Below are 22,182 nucleotides of genomic sequence, written 5' to 3'. Positions count from 1 at the left end.
GCCATCTTATGGTTTGCCTCAGGTGCCAAAATGTCTTGGGCCAGGCCTGCTCATTGGTTCCCTCCCCGTTCAATACCTCTATTCCTTCCTTGTTTAAGGCATATTCATCAAAGTTCAAAATTGCAGTCTTGATCGTCCTTGGAGGGGGCAGTACCGTCAGGCCAATATTAATAGCGTTGCTCCTCTTCGAATCCAACACAATGATTTCCTGCCTCTTGCCATCTGCAGCAGTTTTCTGAGGGAGGAAAATGGGGAGGGAGCTATTTTATTTATTTGTTTAACAAAGCTTATACACTTGGCAGGCAACCTCTAACACTTTTAAGGGCATGCATCAGCATGACTTTATACTGCATTATCAGCACGGACATCAATCTACAGTGGTGACCCCTGAAATGCACTCTATAGATAGAGCTTATCTCCAGGGCTGTCGATGCTTCAAAAGACTATGGCATATGTCCATAGTGGCAGCACTAGGTATTAGGAGCAGCTATAGTGAAGGGAAGGGACGCGAGTGGTGCTGTGGGTTAAACCACAGAGCCTAGGACTTGCCGATCAGAAGCTCGGCAGTTCGAATCCCCTCAATGGAGTGAGCTCCCGTTGCTCGGTCCCTGCTCCTACCAACCAAGCAGTTCAAAAGCACGTCAAAGTGCAAGTAGATAAATAAGTACCGCTCCCATGGGAAGGTAAACGGCATTTCCGTGTGCTGCTCTGGTTCGCCAGAAGCGGCTTAGTCATGCTGGCCACATGACCCGGAAGCTGTACGCCGGCTCCCTCACCCAATAAAACGAGATGAGCGCCGCAACCCCAGAGTCGGTCACGACTGGACCTAATGGTCAGGGGTCCCTTTACCTTTTACCTTATAGTGAAAGGAGAGGAATCTTGCTATCTAACTAGTTATTTTTATACTTGGCCATAGTCCCATTTCTCTCCTCAAAAAAGGAACTTGAGTGAGTTAATGGTTGTGGACGCTTAAGAGCACTGCTATAGAAGTTCTTGATTCTCAGTACCCAGGTTGGGCTTGCTCAGAATGTGTCATGCTGAACAACTGCTAGCTGCTGCTGCTGCCGCTGCTGCCCAATGTCAGACATCTCTGATTTTTCTCTTTTGATGCCCAGCAATAGATGAAATTCAATAGGTGAAATGTGAATTGCTGTGTCAGGCTGTAGGCTAGCCTCCTCCAATCTGCTACCCGCCACAATTTCTGGCCAACTCCCATCAGCCCCTGCCAGCACAGTAGTCATGGTAGATACGGACTCTGCCATTACTGGTTTCCAAACCTTCAAAAGTATCACTTCTGCTGCAAGTTCCCTTCAGAAGCAACCTTTGCTTGACTTCGTTGCAATGCTAATGAGAAATGTATTGAAAGCCAGCATGGGGGGAGTAACCATTAGAGTCAAACATTGTGGAAAATTGGATCCTCCCTTAAAGGGGGCACGTGTTGTGGTGAGATCTGGCAACCAAACCCTGTGTTGTGGGTGGGTTTGATTGAATAGGCACAACACCCAATTGGTAGGTCCCTTGATGCTGAGTTCAATCAGCCCAATGGGATGCAGTCCAGATGGTTTGAGGGACCTATTTATGTCCATGCATGTGACCCAGAGCTTCCTCTTTCGGAGCGTGCATTCGGAACACCCACCCACCTCTCCCTACTTTTAAGGCTTTGCGCTTGACCTTGTTTTGCTGTCGTATGTCGTCTGTCATTGGGACAGGGGCACGGCAGGAATTTTCCCCACTTGGCTGATTGGCTGTTGCCATTTGGGTTTCGTCTGCCACGTAGCAAATTGTCACAACTTGTGGATAGGTTGCGGATAGGCTCTGGTTCAGGTGATAGGGATGGGAGAACACTCTCGCCATCCCTATGTGAAGGGTATTCCGTTAAAGGAATCCAGGAACTCAATGGTTTGGTCAACCCTGTGAGGGGGTTGTGCCCGTGCCTGAGTCCAGGGGGACATCTGGGTGATGGAGTAGTCTGACCCCGGCTTTCCGCTGTTCCAGGTGTTCACCCTAGGCTGACCTATGCTGGTGCCCTGGGTCAGCGCTACCTGCAAGGGTGCAGGGAGCTAGTCGAACCAGAGCCTATGCAACCAATCACTTTCTGTAATCAATAAAGTTGTGGCCTAAATTCTGCCAAAAACCAAACTAAAATTTGAGTATTGTCTGAATTTATTTAAGGGGGAGGTTTCAAGGTCTGAACACGCAACCACAAATTAAGACTCCGAAACAGAAATAAGATTTGTTGCAGCTGTATTTCAGAACATGCGCTGCGAGATAAGAGCAAACCTCTGTTTCCCTCTTCTGATCTTAACTAAGTTCTCCATCCCAATTTCCGTTCATGCCTCTGTCAAGCACCTGCTCAGATTTACTGAACCAAGAAATACAGGCCACTTAGATGGCATGGCAGTGTCTCATCAGCGCAGACACATAGCTGGGCTCTGTGCATTTTCAGAAGAGTGCTCAGAACAGCTTGCAGCCTTTGCCACTGTGTGTGGAAAACTTTGCCATTACAGTTATTACTATTATTAGAGTCACTTTTCATTGGGTTTTATAAACAAGGATCGTAATAAACGATACAAATAAATAGACCAAGCTTTATCACGTCATTTGTGTATCACAAAAACAGCACAATTAAGACTGTTGTAATATCTGCAACATTTGATCTATTATTAGTGGTCAATGTTCTTGGTTCATGAATTGGTTTAGACAAAAACAAAGGGGAAACAGGATAAAACAGAGTTAACAGATAACATTCAGCATTGCATAACTAAATGCCTAAACAGGAGCCCTTGTGGTAGCACAGTCGTACCTTGGTTCTCAAACAGAATGCGTCTATTGGCTGCCGCAGCGGCAAACAAGAGGGCTAATGGCAGCCATCAGGCAGCTGCAATGTGAGCAGTTGTGTGCTGTGTTCTGGCGGCTGAGCGATTTTCGGCGCACCGCCCCCCCCCCCAACAATCAATCGGCCAATCACCACTTATAATCTCAGGCTCACGCCAAAAAACCATTTGCATGTCCCCCCTCAGCACTACCCGTGTATAAGATGAGCCTAAATTTTGAACCTCATTTTTGGGTCAAAAAAGCTCGTCTTATACACGGAAAAATACGGTAATTCCTCTATGGTCTTCATGGAGCCTGCATGGCAAATGGCTTCTTCAAAAAAGTGTCTTCCAAGGAGAGGATAAGTGGGTCATCCATGTCACTTATTCCTATTGGCGGAGCAAGGAGTGGACCACCTCAAAAGGAGGAAACCTACTGGAGAATTTCAAATACTAACCTGGATGTCACAATCTACAGTCAAACTCTCCACCCATCCACACCCACCCACCCACCCACCCACATACAACCTAAATACAGTGGTGCCCCGCAAGACGAACGCCTCGCAAGACGGAAAACCCGCTAGACCAAAGGGTTTTCCGTTTTGGAGGCGCTTCGCAAAACGAATTTCCCTATGGGCTTGCTTCGCAAGACGAAATGTCTTGCGAGTTCCTGCGGGGTTTTTCCCCTCCCCCCCCTTTTCCTAAGCCGCTAATCCGCTTATCAGCTGATCCACTAAAAGCCGCTAAACCGCTAATAGCGCTAATCCGCTAAGCTGTCAATGGGCTTGCTTCGCAAGACGAAGAAACCGCTATACGAAGAGCCTCACGTCTTGCGAGGCACCACTGTACTTAGAATTAGTACTCACACCTTAGGTTGGGGGCATATGAAACCAGCTCCGTCAGATGAGTGGCAGGGTCATTTCACATCAAGTGCTCCAATTTTTGATGAATTTTTTTTAACCTCATGTTTTCCAAATTTCTTAAAATTTTGTACACTTGTTCAACGATCATAACTAAGTTTAAATCTAAAATTTCAAATTTTTATCTCATTCAGTTTTTGAGTTATGAGGGTTTGAAATTTCAAAAAATTGACAATTTTGGCCTTGCAGGACTACACAAAAACCTTAAAAGCTCAGCCTGGAATTGATATGTTTCAAAACCAATCTCTTCAGAACTTAATGGGTTTTAATCTCTCCACCTGGAAGCCAATTTTCCTGTCTTGTTTATATACCTCCATTATTTGATAATAATGGAGCCAATCTCGTACTTTAGACTTCAGTTTCTCATAACTCTGTAGTTTCACTTTTTCACCCTCTTGTTTTAAAATTTCACAGTATTTTGGCCATTTGGATTCCATATAAAGTTTTTTCACCTCCTTGGCTTCCATTGGCGACAGCCACCTTGGGGTTTTATTTTCCAACAGATCTTTATAGCGAGTCCAAACATTATATAAAGCTTTCCTAACAATATGGTTTTTAAAACCTTTATGAACTTTTACCTTGTCATACCATATGTATGCATGCCAACCAAATCTAGTATTGAACCCTTCTAAATCTAAAATGTCTGTATTCTCAAGAAGAAGCCAATCTTTCAACCAGCAGAAAGCTGCTGATTCATAGTACAATTTTAAGTCTGGCAGGGCAAAACCCCCTCTTTCTTTTGCATCCGTTAATATCTTCAATTTTATTCTGGGCTTTTTGCCCTGCCAGACAAATTTAGATATATCTTTCTGCCACCTCTTGAAACAGTCCATTTTATCCACAATCTGTAATGTTTGAAACAAAAACAGCATTCTAGGCAAAACATTCATCTTGATAACAGCAATTCGGCCTAACAAGGAAAGCTTCAAATTTGACCATATTTCTAGATCTCTCTTTACTTCTGTCCAGCATTTCTCATAATTGTCTTTAAATAAGTTCACATTATTAGATGTCATATTGATCCACAAGTATTTCACTTTCTTGGCTACAGTTAATCCAGTTTCATTCTGAAACCACTCCCTCTCATTAGCTGTTAAATTTTTCTCCAGTACTTTAGTTTTTTGTTTATTTAACTTAAATCCTGTTACTTGACCAAATACTTGAATTAACTCTAAAACTCTTTTCGTACTAGTGTCTGGCTCTTGTAAGGTAAGTACTAGATCATCTGCAAAAGCCTTCAGTTTGTATTGTTTAGCTCCGACCTGAACCCCTTTAACCAGCTGGTCCCCTCTTATCATATTTAACAAAACCTCCAGAACCGATATAAAAAGTAATGGGGATATTGGGCATCCCTGTCGTGTCCCTTTTTCTATCCGAAATTCTTCAGTAACCACGTTATTTACAATTAGCTTTGCCTTTTGTTCAGAGTATATTGCACCTATACCATTTTCAAAACCTTGGCCTACCCCCATCCCTTGTAGATTCTTCTTCATAAAACTCCAAGAAATATTGTCAAAAGCTTTCTCCGCGTCCACAAATATCAAAACTGCCTTAGTATTTATATTAACTTCTAGTAACTCTATGATATCTATTATATTTCTCACGTTGTCTGATAGATGTCTTCCTGGGAGAAAGCCAGCCTGGTCCTTATGAATCTCTCCCACCAACACTTTTTTCAATCTTTTTGCCAAAATATCTGTGAAAATTTTGTAATCCACATTAAGTAATGATATAGGGTGGCAGTTCTTAATCTGGGTCTTTTCAGCCTCTGTTTTTGGTATAAGTGTAATGTACGCTTCTTTCCACGATTCCGGTGCCTTTTTCCCCTCTAAAATTTTGTTGCAGACTTCCTTCAAGGGTTGTACCAACCATTCCTTCAGAGCTTTGTAGTATCTGGAAGTCAATCGTTCTTCTTGTGATCTCAAAGGGATCACATTAAAAATAATATACTGTATGTACATGTTGGCCTTATTGTGCTCTAATTAGGGTCTTCTTGGAGGAATATTTAACAGAATAAACAAGAATTCAAACAATAATATCCATTACTTCAGGCATTTCTTCAAAAAAGTTATTCAATTAAAGCAGGAGTAAGCAACCTAAGGCCTGGGGGCCGGATCCGGCCCAGTTGCCTTCTCAATCCAGCCCACGGACGGTCCGGGAATCAGCGTGTTTTTACATGAGTAGAATGTGTGCTTTTATTGAAAATGCATCTCTAGGTTATTTGTGGGGCATAGGAGTTCGTTCATTTCCCCCCAAAAAAATATAGTCCGGCCCCCACAAGGTCTGAGGGACAGTGGACCCGCCCCCTGCTGGAAAAGGTTGCTGACCCCTGAATTAAAGGGTATCTGAAAAGCTAGCCAGTCTTTTTTTATGTTTTTGTATATTCTGTTGGAAGCCACCCAGAGTGGCTGGGCAGCCCATTCAGATGGGAGGGGTATAAAAAATAAATATAATTGTCGTCGTCGTCATCATCCTGCGCTTACTGGTTCTGTTTCATTACCCCTGATACACCAGTGATGCTTACAATACTGTTGGTTGACTACTGCATGCCCTATAGTAACCCAAATTTACAATGAATTCTGAGCCATCATATACAGTTGAAGTTCCTGATTAAGCTGTCTAGGTAGTTAGTTTACTATACTGGCCACAGATGAAAGCATTTAAACACACTCCATACAGAATATAAGAATAGCGCCTATGTTATCTCCTTATCTATCTACTCATCCAAAAGAAGCAACTATGACAGATGTTTACAGCGGTGCCTCGCAAGACGAAATTAATCCGTTCCGTGAGGCTCTTCGTCTAGCGGTTTTTTCGTCTTGCGAAGCAAGCCCATTGACAGCTTAGCGGATTAGCGCTATTAGCGGTTTAGCGGCTTTTAGCGGATCAGCTGATAAGCGGTTTAGCGGCTTAGGAAAAGGGAGGGGAAAGGGGAAAAAACCCGCAGGAACTTGCAAGACATTTCGTCTTGCGAAGCAAGCCCATAGAGGAATTCGTTTTGCGAAGCGCCTCCAAAACGGAAAACCCTTTCGTCTAGCGGGTTTTCCGTCTTGCGAGGCGTTCGTCTTGCGGGGCACCACTGTATATCCCCATTGCAAAGGGATCTAGTAACGTTTCCCATCCCATTACCTATTACCTCTTTTTAGTCAGATGTGGAACATTTCTCATGCCCCCCCCCACCGGCTCTGCATTTCATAACATCGTAGAATTCGAAGGGGCTCCAAGGGTCATCAGGGCCAACCATGCAATGAAGGAATCTCAACTAAAGCAACATTTTCTTTCGCTATCTAGTCAGGCTCCAATATCAAGCTTTGCTTATTTTTTCCTGCCACGAATTGGTAAATTTTGTGCGTGCCATGAATGGGGTAAAGTTAAGCCTGGGCTTAACCCACCCACGTTAAGGTAAGTGGGATTATTTGTGCTTTCCTGTGCTTGGATCATGAGCACCCTTGATCCAGAACGATGCTTTAGTCAACGATAATGACAACCTAAGCAGTTAAAACCTTTTAAAATTTTGGCCCATGGACATTCAACCCGCTAAAACTGAAGAAATACCAGAGTCTTATATATTTATGCACAAACTACGAAAGCACAGGGCTTTTTCTGATATGGTTATTGAATTTAAGTACAAATTCCAACCACACTTGCAGAATCAAAGCCAGTTTCGGACAACCAAGGCATTTACTATGATCATAGAGAAACTAAAGTACGGAACATGTAGATATGAAAATCAGTAGTTTGACCAATTCTCTCCTCCCCAGTCAGATAAACTTTAGGGGCAGGAGGAAATGACAGCCCCCCTCCCCAAGGTAGATGCACATTGAAGCCTTTATAATCTCTGTAGCTATTGATTGGAAGAGATCTGGCTTCAGTATATTGAGTTGAGACCTCTTTAGCCATGTGCTAAGATATGGCAAGTTCTTAAAGAAATGGGAGTGCCTGATCACCTCATCTGTCTCCTGAGAAATCTCTATGTGGGACAAGAAGCTACAGTTAGAACTGGATTTGGAACAACTGATTGGTTCAAAATTGGGAAAGGAGTACGGCAAGGCTGTATATTGTCTCCCTGTTTATTTAACTTATATGCAGAATTCATCATGCGAAAGGCTGGGCTGGATTAATCCCAAACCGGAATTAAGATCGCCGGAAGAAATATCAACAACCTCAGATATGCAGATGACACAACCTTGATGGCAGAAAGTGCGGAGGAATTAAAGAACCTTTTAATGAGGGTGAAAGAGGAGAGCGCAAAATATGGTCTGAAGCTCAACATCAAAAAAACGAAGATCATGGCCACTGGTCCCATCACCTCCTGGCAAATAGAAGGGGAAGAAATGGAGGTAGTGAGAGATTTTACTTTCTTGGGCTCCATGATCACTGCAGATGGTGACAGCAGTCACGAAATTAAAAGACGCCTGCTCCTTGGGAGAAAGGCGATGGCAAACCTAGACAGCACCTTAAAAAGCAGAGACATCACCTTGCCAACAAAGGTCCATATAGTTAAAGCCATGGTTTTCACAGTAGTGATGTATGGAAGTGAGAGCTGGACCATCAAGAAGGCTGATCGCCGAAGAATTGATGCTTTTGAATTATGGTGCTGGAGGAGACTCTTGAGAGTCGCATGGACTGCAAGAAGATCAAACGTATCCATTCTGAAGGAAATCAGCCCTGAGTGCTCACTGGAAGGACAGATCGTGAAGCTGAGGCTCCAATACTTTGGCCACCTCAGGAGAAGAGAAGACTCCCTGGAAAAGACCCTGATGTTGGGAAAGATGGAGGGCACAAGGAGAAGGGGACGTCAGAGGACGAGATGGTTGGACAGTGTTCTTGAAGTTACAAACATGAGTTTGACCAAACTGCGGGAGGCAGTGGAAGACAGGAGGGCCTGGCGTGCTCTGGTCCAGGGGGTCACGAAGAGTCAGACATGACTAAACAACAACAACAAGATGTTTCGGGATGTCTGTTGTTGTTGTTTAGTCGTTTAGTCGTGTCCAACTCTTCATGACCCCATGGACCAGAGCACGCCAGGCACTCCTGTCTTCCGCTGCCTCCCACAGTTTGGTCAAACTCATGTTTGTAGCTTCGAGAACACTGTCCAACCATCTCGTCCTCTGTCGTCCCCTTATCCTTGTGCCCTCCATCTTTCCCAACATCAGGGTCTACAAAATACAACTTCTCTGATGTTTAAAAGTTGTCAGCAAGCTAGGCTTAGAGCTGGCACAGGGAACCTTTGGTCCTTCAGATAGAGGTACCAAGTTGCCCCCAAGTTTGAGGGGGCCCATCACATGTGTGACATCTCATGTGTGTGTGTGATGTTGCATTGTCTGGAAGAGGCTGAGCGCTCTGGAGGAGCAAGATACTGATGCTGCCCTGTGCTCAGCTCCACGCTCAGTCTCCTGCACCCCCTCAAACCTGAGGGGGCCTGGCTCCCTTCCAACAAATACTGTGGGGGCCAAAGAAGATGTCTCAACACCCTAGAGCTGACATGCCTGCCTCTGGATGTTGCTGAACTACAACTCCCATCATCCACAGTTACTGGTCTAGAAAGACAAAGACTGGAGGTAGTTCTATGAGTGACTGGAGCGCATCAGATGGAAATCTGTCAAGTGGAATGAAATGCTTCAACGGAAGGCCCACTTCACATTTAATGTTCACATTAAACCATAGTTTGCTTTAACAATGATTTAATGCAGGCATGCCCAAAGTCCATTTTGGGGGCCTAATCCGGCCCACCAGTCAGTTTAATCCAGCCCCTCTGGCAATTTACTTCCTGGGGTAAAATCCTAAAAAAAAGGGTCAACAACTTTGGTCGGCCCTCACACACGTTCACTTCATCAAATCTGACCCTCTTTGAAAAAAGTTTGGGCACCCCTGGTTTAATGTGACATGCGGACCAGGCCATAATATAAATAGATTGCATATACAGATGGGGAATGGACACAGAAGGTTTTACACGCTCCTACACTATACAGAATTATGTAGAAGTTAATAAATAATAATAATTTTATTATTTATACCCCACTCATCTACTTCTACTACTTATATAAACCAAAGTAAAAATACGTGGTGGATTTGCAAACATCTCGCAGCATAAACAATAAACAACAGTTCTCAAATAACATGCATTAAAATTAGTCGTCTGCACAATGAGGCCTCAAAAACTAGAATTCAGATTCAGGCTCTCCTCTGCCCAAATCCAGAAGCACCTTTCATCTGTCTGCCCAAAAGGCCTTAAATCAGGCTTAGGCAAACTCGGTCCTCCCATGATCCCTAGCTAACAGAACCAGTGGTCAGGGATGATGGGAATTGTAGTCCCAAAACATCTGGCGGGCTGAGTTTGCCTATGCTTGCCTTAAATGATAAAAGACAAAGAAAATAGTAAAGAAAACTGAGGCTTCCTTTCTTCCAGTTTACATCAACTAGAAAATTACAGTTGACTACTTGTACAGATGTTGCACAGAATATTTGACTTCATTTAAGGAATCAAACCTATTTTGGAGCATTTCTTAACAGCTAACATGGTCCGCAAGCTGTAAAGCAAAACGGTCTTAACTATATTGGGAAATTTTGCAATAATTCTTGGAATTATTTTATCACGAAAGCTGGCAGATTTGGTTTAGACACATAAAATATGATCAAAATCAATGGAAATCAAGAGAAATACCTTGGTGACAGGAAGCTCCTTGGATTTAGATTCGAAGAGGTGCTCTAGTTTGGAAGTGTCCACCTTAATAGGCTCCAGTTTTGACCACAGGAATCCTTTGCAGCGCTTGTTGTTCTTACACTGCCACTCAAATGGCCTCACCTCATTCCAAAATAGACGGATTGTTTTTTTCTTTTTTATAAAGGCTGGCTGACCTCTGGGAAGAGGGGGCGATCCTAAACCCTGAGGAATGCCAAAGAGGGACGGGGGTGCCAATAAATTACCAGAGGGTGGGGGTGGAGGAGGACACCCATAAAACAAGGGAGGGGGTGGAGGAGGCAAACCTAAAAAGGAAGGTGGGGGTGGAGGAGGGGGAGCTAAGGAGTCACCAGAACCCATTTCCACATCCAAGATGTCCACATCATCCTCATCCCGTAAATCTGTAAAATCCATATCTTTGATTTTCAGTTCTCTGGGATTGGCCATGAGCTGGTCCCAGATATAGTCAGATTCCTTCTTAGGCTGCACTGGTGTTTTTTCAGAGACCTTTTCACTAAAATCACTCTCAGGAAAGTTGGAGGTCTTGGCCAGTTCACCATTGTTGAATCTTTCTGCAAAGGCCTTGACGCTGCCCTGGTTGTCCAAATCCCCAATCTCCATTCTTTTGACACTTTCATCTTTGGCCTGTTTGGTAGCCTTCAGAACTGAGATCCTACTGGCCAGGCTAGTGATAGAGTCTTCACTTGCCTCCACCATCTCCTTTTCCTCCTCCTTCTCCTCCAGCTCTTTATCTTCTTCATCCTTGGGCTTCTTGTTATGGGCATACAACATGTCCAACATGAACCTCTTGTTATTGAGAATGTTGCTGCACTGGTCATTCACACCAACATCTTGAATGGTCTGTAACCATGGACCTGAAACCACACATTGAACGGAACTGGGTCAGGAGGTTGTTCAAATAACAATAATAATGATTTTATTATTTATACCCCACCTATCTGGCTGGGTTTCCCCAGCCACTCTGGACGGCATTAAAATTTTCCCGATACAGGGTTGCCTTCAGATGTCTTTTAAAAGTCAAGACAGTTGTTTATTTCCTTGACATCTGATGGGAGGGCGTTCCACAGGGTGGCCACCACTACCGAGAAGGCCCTCTGCCTGTTCATAAATACACGCACAACAACATATGAAACTTGGAATGAATGGGGCTGTCTGGGAGAGTTAGAAATAAAACAGCATATTCCTAGGTCCTACATAATCTGGGTTTTGGGAAATCTTTCAGGTGAAAGCTTAGTTAAGGAACGAAAAGGAGAAAACTATGTATTTGACATTGCTTTTTTGCTTTCATTAACAAAACAAAACTAAACAAAACATATATCATTTCAGTATCTTTGAATCTTTTGATGTCCCCCCCCCCCAAGTTTTTAAGGGCCAACGTGTTGTCCTAAACATACTGCCATGGTAACTGTTCTGCGCATAGGTAAAAGGTAACGGTAAAGAATCCCTGGACAGTTAAGTCCAGTCAAAAGCAACTATGGGGTTGCGGCGCTCATCTCACTTTCAGGCTATGGGAGCCGGCATTTGTCCACAGAAAACTTTCTGGGTTATATGGTCAGCATGACTAAACCGCTTCTGGCGCAACGGAACACCGTGACAGAAGCCAGAGCGCACGAAAACGCCGTTTACCTTCCCGCCACAGCGGTACCTATTTATCTACTTGCACTGGCGTGCTTTCAAACTGCTAGGTTGGCAGGAGCTGGGACAGAGCAATGGGAACTCACCCTGTTGGGGGGATTTGAACTGCCGATCTTCTGATTGGCAAGCTCAAGAGGCTCAGTGGTTTAGACCACAGCGCTACCCATGTCCACCCATCTTGTTCTAAACATACTGCCATGGTAATTGTTCTGTGCATAGTAAGCATCGTCACCTGGATGATAACTGAAAACCGATTGGTATCTTACACTCAACGATCCTGGACATTAGTGAAGTTATTGAAAAAGCAAGGAAGCACATTTGAAGCCTGGTTTTCTCAACTGGATTGATAATTTCAGGCCAGAGTCCTAGGGAGGACAGGTATGAGGGTGCAAAAAGGGGCACTGTTGATTGAGGCAAAGGCAAATCAAGTAGATGGTGTGCTCAGTTTTATTGTTGTGCCCACTTACTGTTTTGGGGCTTTCAATAAGTTCATATACATGAACAAAAAACACTGTATTACTGAACAGTTCCAGAGCTACCAGCACAGGGAAATTCTGAACTTTGACAGCTATTGAATTTCTGAGCCTGCCTGGCCAAACTCTGGGAAGCTTCCTGACTTACAATAAGCCAAATTTTATGCAGACTCCCTTTATAATCTCTTTGCCTAAGTCCTAGACTCTAGGTCAATGCATTTTAGCTAATGCGCTTTCACTAGATGCCAGTGCAATGAGGTTTTGCTGCATGATGCCAATGCAATACAGCCAATTAGATTAAGGTATATGAAAGTAAGGGTAACACTTTGTGCCCTCAATCTGGAAATTTCTGGGTAAAAATAGATTGGGGGGATGGCTCTCAGCAGCAACAAGGGAAGCAGGCTAACTGCTATCAAAGTCATGAGTAGGTACTAACAGGTAGTCTAAAAAGCGGAGGCAAGTCTCGGGGAGAGCTTTCACGAAACATTTTATCTTCCTCAAAGGCACACATCTTCAGCTAAAACAGCTTGCTTGAGAATTTCTAGCTCAGCTATGCTCAAAACACCCATTTGTGTTCATGAAACCCATAAAAATCCCCATGATGGGCAATTAGCTCCTTTTCCTTTATATTTGGTTTATTGAAATGTCAAACTGAGGAAGCACAGAGGAAACTGAATGTGTTCCCAGCCAGCATCTGGTAAAAAGAAAAAGTCTCAAGACTTCCCCAAAGGGAATGGAAGCCTCAAAACAACTCAGAAGGGAAGCCTCTTATCAAGTACAATGGTGCCTCGGTTTATGAACTTAATCCATTCTGGAATTCCGTTCTTAAACCAAAACTGTTCTTAAACTGAGGTGCGCTTTCCCTAATGAGGCCTCCTGCCACCGGTGCCCTTCCACCGTTCGGATTTTGTTCTTAGACTGAGGTAAAGTTCGCAAACAGGGACACTACTTCCGGTTTTGCGGAGTTCGTAAACTGAATACAGTGGTACCTCTGGATGCGAATGGGATCCATTCCGGAGCCCCGTTCACATCCTGAAGAGAACACAACCCACGTCTGTGCGTGCCACGATTTGCTGCTTCTGCGCATGTGCGTGACATCATTTTGAGCGTCTGCGCATGCACGAGTGGCAAAAACCGGAAGTAACGCGTTCTGTTACTTCTGGGTAGCCGTGGAGCACAACCTGAAAACACTCCACCTGAAGCAACTTTCACCTGAGGTATGACTGTAGTTCGCAAACAGGGCTGTTCTTAAACCAAGGTACCACTGTATTTTTTCTTACAAGCACAGAGGAAACTGAATGTGTTCCCAGCCAGCATCTGGTAAAAAGAAAAAGTCTCAAGACTTCCCCAAAGGGAATGGAAGCCTCAAAACAACTCAGAAGGGAAGCCTCTTATCAAGTACAATGGTGCCTCGGTTTATGAACTTAATCCATTCTGGAATTCCGTTCTTAAACGTGATGCAAACATCTTGCTCCCCTTTGTGGCTCTCCCCAACACACTGAGAGGAAGCCCCTAGTTTTCGGCCTGCTAACAAGCTGGTGCAGGGTGAGGGCATTTCAATTCATTTGCAGCTCAAGATTAATTTTGTACCCATCTCCCCTTTCATCTCTTCATTAAAATGAGTAAAATGCCTTTCTAGAACCTCTCCTCTTGGGCTCTTATAAATGTCTTCTTTAGTATTCTCAGTAGCATCTGCTAAAAACGACAAAATCATGCCAATCTATTTTAATCCTTTTCCAGAACTGAAGTGAGCAAAAGACAATATGGGAAATAAGAATCAGAAAACTCTCTTGCAAAACCAAGGCGCCATCTCATTTTCCTTATTGCAGGGTTGGGAAACCTTGGGCCCCTGGGCCAGATCCGGGGGACCATGCACTTCCTCCCATTGCCTGGCCTTGATTTTAGAAAGGTCAGACCCATGAAAAACAGCACAAATGCGGAAACTTGCATGAGATACAGATGTGGAGCAACTCTCTATTAACTATTTCACTCCCTCTCATACATTCATATCTGTCAGGGTTTCTGGGAGAAGTGAGGAGATGGCAGAGGAGACGGAAAGCGAGTGGGAGGAGGGAGAGAGAGACGAGGAAGAAGATGACGGAATTCGAAGGGAATCTATGAGCCTAAGCAGTGAGTCAGAGGATTCCCAAAAGGGAGCTAGCATGATCAGGCGAAAAGCAGGAGAAGAGAGAAGCTGTGAAAAGTCAGGAAAGGAGGGGAGAAAGCCCAGTGAAGCACAGACGCTGTCAGAGGGGTCTCAGCCGGAACGGAGTAAAGGGGGTGGAGTTGTCAGCCTCTCGGAGGGAGGAGGAACAGGAGAAAACAGAGAGAGGGGGTTGGAGCAAGGTGTTCAGCCGGAAAGGGTAGAGAGTGGAACAGGGGGCAGTATAGAGGACGAAGGAAAGGTCAAAAGCAACGTACGCGCGCCAAGTTCAAACATAGAGGCGCGCGGAAGTGGGGAAAGCTCAGAGGAGGAGCCCGGCCCCAAAGCCAGAAGGAGGGGGCAGGAGGCGGCAGAGGATTCAGCCTCAGGCGAATCCCGGAAAGAGAGAACCCAGGGGGGCAGAAAGACCCTGCGGAAAAGAAAGGAGAGGAAGAGGTGGTCTAGAGCCAGGCTATTAAGTTGGTGTGGAGGAGGGGAGGAGTCAGAGGGGGACTTCGGCGGTCTAACGTGACAGACGTACAGCCACAATGCTGAACTGTGAAAGAAGCAATTATCTTCAATAAACTTTTCCTGTAAGTAAACTATAACGGAGTAAGGTCTCTCGTGAGCTGGGACCCACCTGGGTGGCTGTGACAGAAAGTCCCCCTCCCTCTGAAAGCAAAAATTTTTTTTTGCGAAGCTCACGAACGAGGCAGCCATGAGTGCTGAGGAACAGCTGGCTGCACTCCGGGATCAGATTACCACTCTCACAACGGCAGTCATTGCTTCGCAGAAGAAGAATGCTGACTTGGAGAAAGCGTGCCAGGATTTGCAAGCAAGGTGGGAAAATGCGGACAAGGCGGGGACCCCGGGCTCCAGAGCGGAGGGCATTGCGCTTGGAAGGAGGGGGGGTGCCCTAGTTTCGCATTTTAATGGCAACTTGCAAGACTATCCCAACTTCAGGGCAGATGTCGTGTATGCACTGCATTTACTCCGTCATGATTTTAGAGATGAGGAGGAGAGAGTGGGATTTATTGTTTCGCACCTGCATGGGGAGGCCAGGGCTTGGCTACGCAATCTGTGGCGCGAAGATGGACCAGCCCGTCGCAATGCAGATGCGTTTATCAAGGCAATGGATGCTTGTTTTCAATCCTCTGTGGATAAGGACATTGCGCGCCGGCAGATGCACGGGCTGAGGCAGGGGAGAGCCACTGTACGCCAATATCATTCTAAATTTTTTGCATTGCTCACCGCCTTAGATTGGCCGAAGGACAGTCTACCGGTCAGGGATCTTTTTTGGGAGGGATTGAGCCCCTCCGTCAAGGATGAGATCGCAAGGGGGGACAGACCCCAGACCCTGGAAGACGTGGTGCAACGGGCTTTGGCTATAGGAATTCGACATGAGGGACGTCCGTGGCACGAGGAGGGGGGGCCCCAAGCGCGCGCGCAAGCAAAAGCTCTCCCTTTTGTGCACAGGGATTTCAGCCGTGCGCACCCCTCACCAATGGGGAAGGAAGGCGAGGAGCCAATGGAGATTGGTGGTGCTAGGGCTCAAAAGCCATCCCAGAGCCCCATCCCTGCTGCAGCCAAAGCGAAGCCTCCTAGAGGGACCAGGAAGTGTTACATCTGCGACAGTGCACACCATATGGCGAAAGAGTGCCCCCTGAGGCTCCAGAAGCACACTGCAGCACTAGCAACTGTGACAGCAGAGGTGCAATCAGAGGAGCAGCTTCAGGGAAACTGCAGTGCCTGGCTGGAAGCAGAGCTACTGGGGCTCAGCCAGGCGGATCTGTAGAGAAGTCCCCAGCATCCTTGCAGCGCATGGACCCTTTACCTCCCAAACCAGCAGTTTTACTCACAGCAACACTCCAGCTGCCTGATGGGCGACTTCTCGAGGTTCCAACAACCATCGATTCGGGAAGCAACGCCGATTTCGTGGGATTACAGTTCGTCAAGCAGCATAACATAGCGCTCCTGCCTGCAACGACGCCTCTGAACGTGGTCACGGTAGACGGCAGGAAGTTGCTGGGGGGGCAAGTGGTGCAGCAAACCCCTCCCATGATGATGCAAATTGGAGACCATCGAGAGCTTATTAGTTTCAATGTCACCCACTTATCGGACACGCCCATCGTGTTGGGCATGAGTTGGCTGGACAGGCACAGTCCCGCGGTTGCTTGGTACCAGAGGCAGATCACCTTTTGTTCATCGTATTGCGCCCAGAATTGCATCCAAACCGATCAAGGAGGAGAAGCCGAACAGCAGCTGCATCTGAGTATGGTGCAAGCGGTTCCTCACAAGTACGCGGAGTTCTTGGAGGTTTTCTGCGAAAAGGAAGCTGACAAATTGCCGCCTCACAGACCTTACGACTGCGCGATTGACTTAGTGCCAGGCGCGCAGTTGCCAACTGCCAAGCTGTACTCCATGTCGGAAGACGAGCTGCAAGAGCTTCGGGAGTTCATAGAACACAACCTCAAGCGCGGATTCATCCAGGAATCTAAAGCAGCGGGAGGCAGTCCTGTTTTCTTTGTGAAAAAGAAAGACACGCCCCAGAAGAGGCTCATTGTGGACTACCGGTTCATAAACAGACTAACTAAGCCCAAGGCCTTCCCCATGCCCAAAATTGACGACCTTTTGGCTACAGTCAGGAGGGGGAAGATTTTTACCAAGCTGGATTTACGTGGAGCTTACAACCTCATCCGCATCAGGAAGGGCGACGAGTGGAAGACGGCCATGTTCACTCCTTTGGGCACGTACGAATACAGAGTTATGCCCTTCGGTCTACAAAATGGCAGCCATGTTTTCCAAGCATTCATGCATCACGTCCTGGCAGGTCTCCTCTACAAGAAGTGTGTCTGTTTTCTCGACGATATCCTGATTTTCTCGGAATCGCCAGAGGATCACGATAAGGACGTGAAGGAAGTTCTGCAGAGGCTGAAGGAACACAGGCTGTACGCCAAGTTGGAGAAGTGCCAGTTTGATGTGAGAGAGGTAGATTTCCTTGGCTACAAGCTGTCCGACGAGGGACTGGCCATGGACAAGACTAAAGTCCAAGCGCTGTTGGACTGGAAGAGCCCTCGAAATCGGAAGGAGGTCCAGAGGTTCATCGGCTTTGCCAATTTTTATCGCAAGTTTATTAAAGGTTTTGCAAACGCGACGGCGGCAATCACTGACACCCTCAGTTCCAAGAAGAAGAAGTTCGTCTGGACCGAACAAGCAGAGCGATCCTTTCGGAAGCTTAAAAGCCTTTTCGCCTCCGAGGAGCAGCTGCTGCACGTGAATCCTGGCAGGCCCATGCGGGTAGAGACAGATGCATCAGACAGAGCAGTTGGGGCCGTCCTCTTGCAAGAGGATTCGCAAGGCAACTGGAGACCGGGTGCATTCTACTCCCGGAAGCTCAGCAAGACGGAGCGCAACTACACCATATGGGACAGGGAGTTGTTGGCCATTCATGCAGCTTTCAAAGCGTGGCGACACTTCTTGATAGGAGCCAAGCACACGGTGCAGGTCCGCACGGATCACAAGAACTTGGAGTATTGGCGGACGGCTAAATTGCAAACCCAACGACACATGCGCTGGGCGGAATTCTTTGCGGATTTCGATTTCAAAATAGAATACATCCCTGGAGACTCCAATGTTATAGCAGACGCGCTGTCCCGAAAGCCTCAATACCTGGAGGAAGTAGCTCCAATCGCAGCAAAGTACATTTTCGCACCGCAGGCGTGGACGTGCGCTACCATCGCAGTCGACCTGGACGCGGTGCGACGCGCGCTGCAAGAGGATCAGTTTGCACAATCCAAGATGGAGGAGCTCCGCAGAGGGTCGCCTGACAACAATGAGTTTCAGTTGCAGGATGGACTTTTGACTCGCAAGGGCGCCCTTTACGTGCCCACCGACGAGCTTCGCGCCACGGTTTTGCAACAATTGCACGATGCCCCGAGTGCGGGCCATTTCGGCAAAGAGAAGACGATGGAGTTGGTGGCAAGGGACTTTTGGTGGCCCCAGATGAGAGGAGAGGTGGCGGACTACGTAGCCAGGTGCGATATCTGCCAGAGGTCCAAACCAGTGCATCAGAAGCAGGCGGGATTGTTAGAACCGCTGGAGACACCGCAGCAACCGTGGGAGAGGGTAGCGTTGGACTTTGTTACAGACCTGCCCAGCTCCAGAGGTAAGACGGCGGTGTTAGTGGTTGTGGACTTGTTCACCAAGATGGCGCACTTCATTCCTTGTGCCAAGGTGGCGACGGCAGAACAGACCGCAAAGCTCTTCATCGATCACGTCTTCAGAGTGCATGGACTACCGCAGTCCGTCTTGTCCGACAGGGGGCGCCAATTTGTTTCCACTTTCTGGCGGAAGCTTCTGGGCATCTTGCACGTCAAGATCAACCTGACGTCGGCGAGGCATCCACAGACCAACGGTCAAGCGGAGAGGGTCAACGCGATCATGCAGCAGTACCTACGGTGTTACGCCAACCAGCGACCCGCGGCGTGGGTGGACTACCTGCCGATGGCTGAGTTCGCCTACAACAACACGAAGCACGCATCCACCGGGGTGACGCCTTTCTTCGCGAACTATGGACGTCATCCCAGAACCTTCCCGAGCTTTACAGCACCTGAAGGGGGGGGACCTCAAAATGCCGACCAGTTTGCAGCAGAGTTGCAAGAGGTGCACGAGGAGCTGCGGAGACATTTGGAGCTGGCAAAGCAGGCGTATAAGGTGCAAGCCGATAAACACAGAAGGGCGGGGGAAGACATTCAGGTTGGGGACTGGGTATGGTTAGCAGCCCACGCGATGCCGGCCAGGTCGTTGGCCAAAAAGAAGTTAGAACACAGGCAGCTAGGACCATATCAAGTTGAGGCTAAGATCAATCCGGTGGCTTTTCGCCTAGCCCTTCCGGAGGGCTCCAGGGTGCACCCGGTCTTTCATAGGTCGGTGCTCACTCCCTACAAAGCCCCACACAGGTTTCAAGAGTCAGGAGCACCTCCAGAGCCACGTAGAAGGGCGCCTGAGGGAGGGGAGTCGCCAAGACCAGAACCTCTTAATGAGGTCACAGAGATACTGGATTCACGATGGGGGGAGGAGGGAGTTGAATATTTTCTCGCCAGGGAAGGCACTCCAGTCTCTGCAAATAGCTGGGTGCCGGGTTACGCTTTGGACGAACCCCTGTTGAAGGAGGAGTTTCATGCAATTTTTCCGCACAAACCCATGCCCGAGGAGTATTTTGATGATTGGCTTTTCACGCCCACTTTGTCGGGCAGCACGTTCGGGGGTTTCTCCTCGCCCGAGGGCTCTACGCCCAAAACAAGCCCGACCAGGGATCCCCGCCTGGGGGGGGGAGAGACAAACCCTTATTGGTGGGTGGATCAGCCAAGGGAGGTATGGAGTCAGAGGTGGATGATAGGTCCTTGGCAGGCAGCGCCAGGAGAAGCAGTGAGGGAGGAAGAGACTGTGATGCCTTCAGGGGGGGAACCCGAGTTCGAACACACGTATACGGAGCTGCCAGAGGAGAAGATTGACGTGGACACCCGGTATCCTGAACCGACCCAGGAAGAACCACATTTCCCTCAACCTGCACCCAGCGACCGGGAGGGGGGAAGGGGGGGCTTCGAGGGGGGGATGGATGTCAGGGTTTCTGGGAGAAGTGAGGAGATGGCAGAGGAGACGGAAAGCGAGTGGGAGGAGGGAGAGAGAGACGAGGAAGAAGATGACGGAATTCGAAGGGAATCTATGAGCCTAAGCAGTGAGTCAGAGGATTCCCAAAAGGGAGCTAGCATGATCAGGCGAAAAGCAGGAGAAGAGAGAAGCTGTGAAAAGTCAGGAAAGGAGGGGAGAAAGCCCAGTGAAGCACAGACGCTGTCAGAGGGGTCTCAGCCGGAACGGAGTAAAGGGGGTGGAGTTGTCAGCCTCTCGGAGGGAGGAGGAACAGGAGAAAACAGAGAGAGGGGGTTGGAGCAAGGTGTTCAGCCGGAAAGGGTAGAGAGTGGAACAGGGGGCAGTATAGAGGACGAAGGAAAGGTCAAAAGCAACGTACGCGCGCCAAGTTCAAACATAGAGGCGCGCGGAAGTGGGGAAAGCTCAGAGGAGGAGCCCGGCCCCAAAGCCAGAAGGAGGGGGCAGGAGGCGGCAGAGGATTCAGCCTCAGGCGAATCCCGGAAAGAGAGAACCCAGGGGGGCAGAAAGACCCTGCGGAAAAGAAAGGAGAGGAAGAGGTGGTCTAGAGCCAGGCTATTAAGTTGGTGTGGAGGAGGGGAGGAGTCAGAGGGGGACTTCGGCGGTCTAACGTGACAGACGTACAGCCACAATGCTGAACTGTGAAAGAAGCAATTATCTTCAATAAACTTTTCCTGTAAGTAAACTATAACGGAGTAAGGTCTCTCGTGAGCTGGGACCCACCTGGGTGGCTGTGACAATATCCTTACAAAAGTACAGAGAAATGAGACTTTAAGAAGAATATAACATCCTTTGGGTACGTTATATCCTTTGGGTATGTGTCAAGAAAGAAACAGTCCTTTAAAAGGGGCAGTAACTTTTGTAGAGTGGGTTTGGACACTAGAGTCCAAAATGTGATTTTCATTTTCTTGCATAGCTTCTAGAGAGTGAAATATTTTCTTTCCCAGATACCTCTTGGGCTGCATATGCTGCATGCTGAAAACATTAAAAGAGAAGTGCCTGCCAAGGTTACACACATTCTACATTGAGAAAAGTGGAAATCTGCACCTAATTACTGCAGCCCCATAAAAGTGAATGTGAATATCCGATTATCTGATAAAAAGAAGGACAGCAGAGAAAACAAGGAGAGGCACTATTGATAAGCACTCTTGCCTATCCCCTTAGAAAGGTTAATGAGAAGCAAGGCCACCTGTGATTGTGATTTCACTCTGAACCTGCTAAGAGTGACCACTAGGGATGGAAGAGGCATCGTGTGGACAAAAGCCCTCCAAACATAGCAATAAGTTGTCAAACAGTTATTGCAGAGTTGTCATTTTAAGGAAAAGGGGGAGTTTGATGCACAAGATGTTCTGTACAGTGGTGCCCCGCAAGACGAACGCCTCGCAAGACGGAAAACCCGCTAGACGAAAGGGTTTTCCGTTTTGGAGGCGCTTCGCAAAACGAATTTCCCTATGGGCTTGCTTCGCAAGACGAAAATGTCTTGCGAGTTCCTGCGGGTTTTTTCCCCTTTCCCCCCTTTTTCTAAGCTGCTAAGCCGCTTATCTGCTGATCCGCTAAGCCGCTAAAAGCCGCTAGACCGCTAATAGCGCCAATCCGCTAAGCCGTCTATGGGCTTGCTTCGCAAGACGATAAAACCGCTAGACGAAGAGAATCGCGGAACGGATTCTTTTCGTCTTGCGAGGCACCACTGTATTAAGTTAACTACATGGAATCAGGAGAGATATACGATAGCAAGGAAGGCAGCAACTGAGGAGGGAACAATGATGAACCCTACCCCAGCGCCATATGCAAAAGCGCACCAGTCTCTGAGCCTTTCAGTCAGAAGCCA

The 22,182-nt window shown here is 47.3% G+C and overlaps 1 protein-coding gene across 13 annotated transcripts in view; it reads right to left on the bottom strand.

Annotated features, from left to right (window-relative positions):
- The window catches only part of FHOD3 (formin homology 2 domain containing 3), a 366,192-nt gene that overhangs the window by 50,934 nt on the left and 293,076 nt on the right, over window positions 1-22,182 (bottom strand). For all 13 annotated transcript variants that reach the window (XM_081836232.1, XM_081836231.1, XM_081836221.1 and 10 more), the window contains 2 exons: window positions 10,398-11,290; window positions 77-235 (listed from right to left, as the gene is read on the bottom strand). In XM_081836232.1, coding sequence (XP_081692358.1) covers window positions 77-235; window positions 10,398-11,290 — 1,052 coding nt within the window. The remainder of the gene's footprint in view (window positions 1-76; window positions 236-10,397; window positions 11,291-22,182) is intronic.

Source organism: Podarcis erhardii, assembly GCF_964252035.2.
Source record: "Podarcis erhardii genome assembly, chromosome: 13".
NCBI lineage: Eukaryota > Metazoa > Chordata > Lepidosauria > Squamata > Lacertidae > Podarcis > Podarcis erhardii.
The sequence above is the reverse complement of the archived record's forward strand: the minus strand, read 5'-3'. Positions and strand labels throughout refer to the sequence as shown.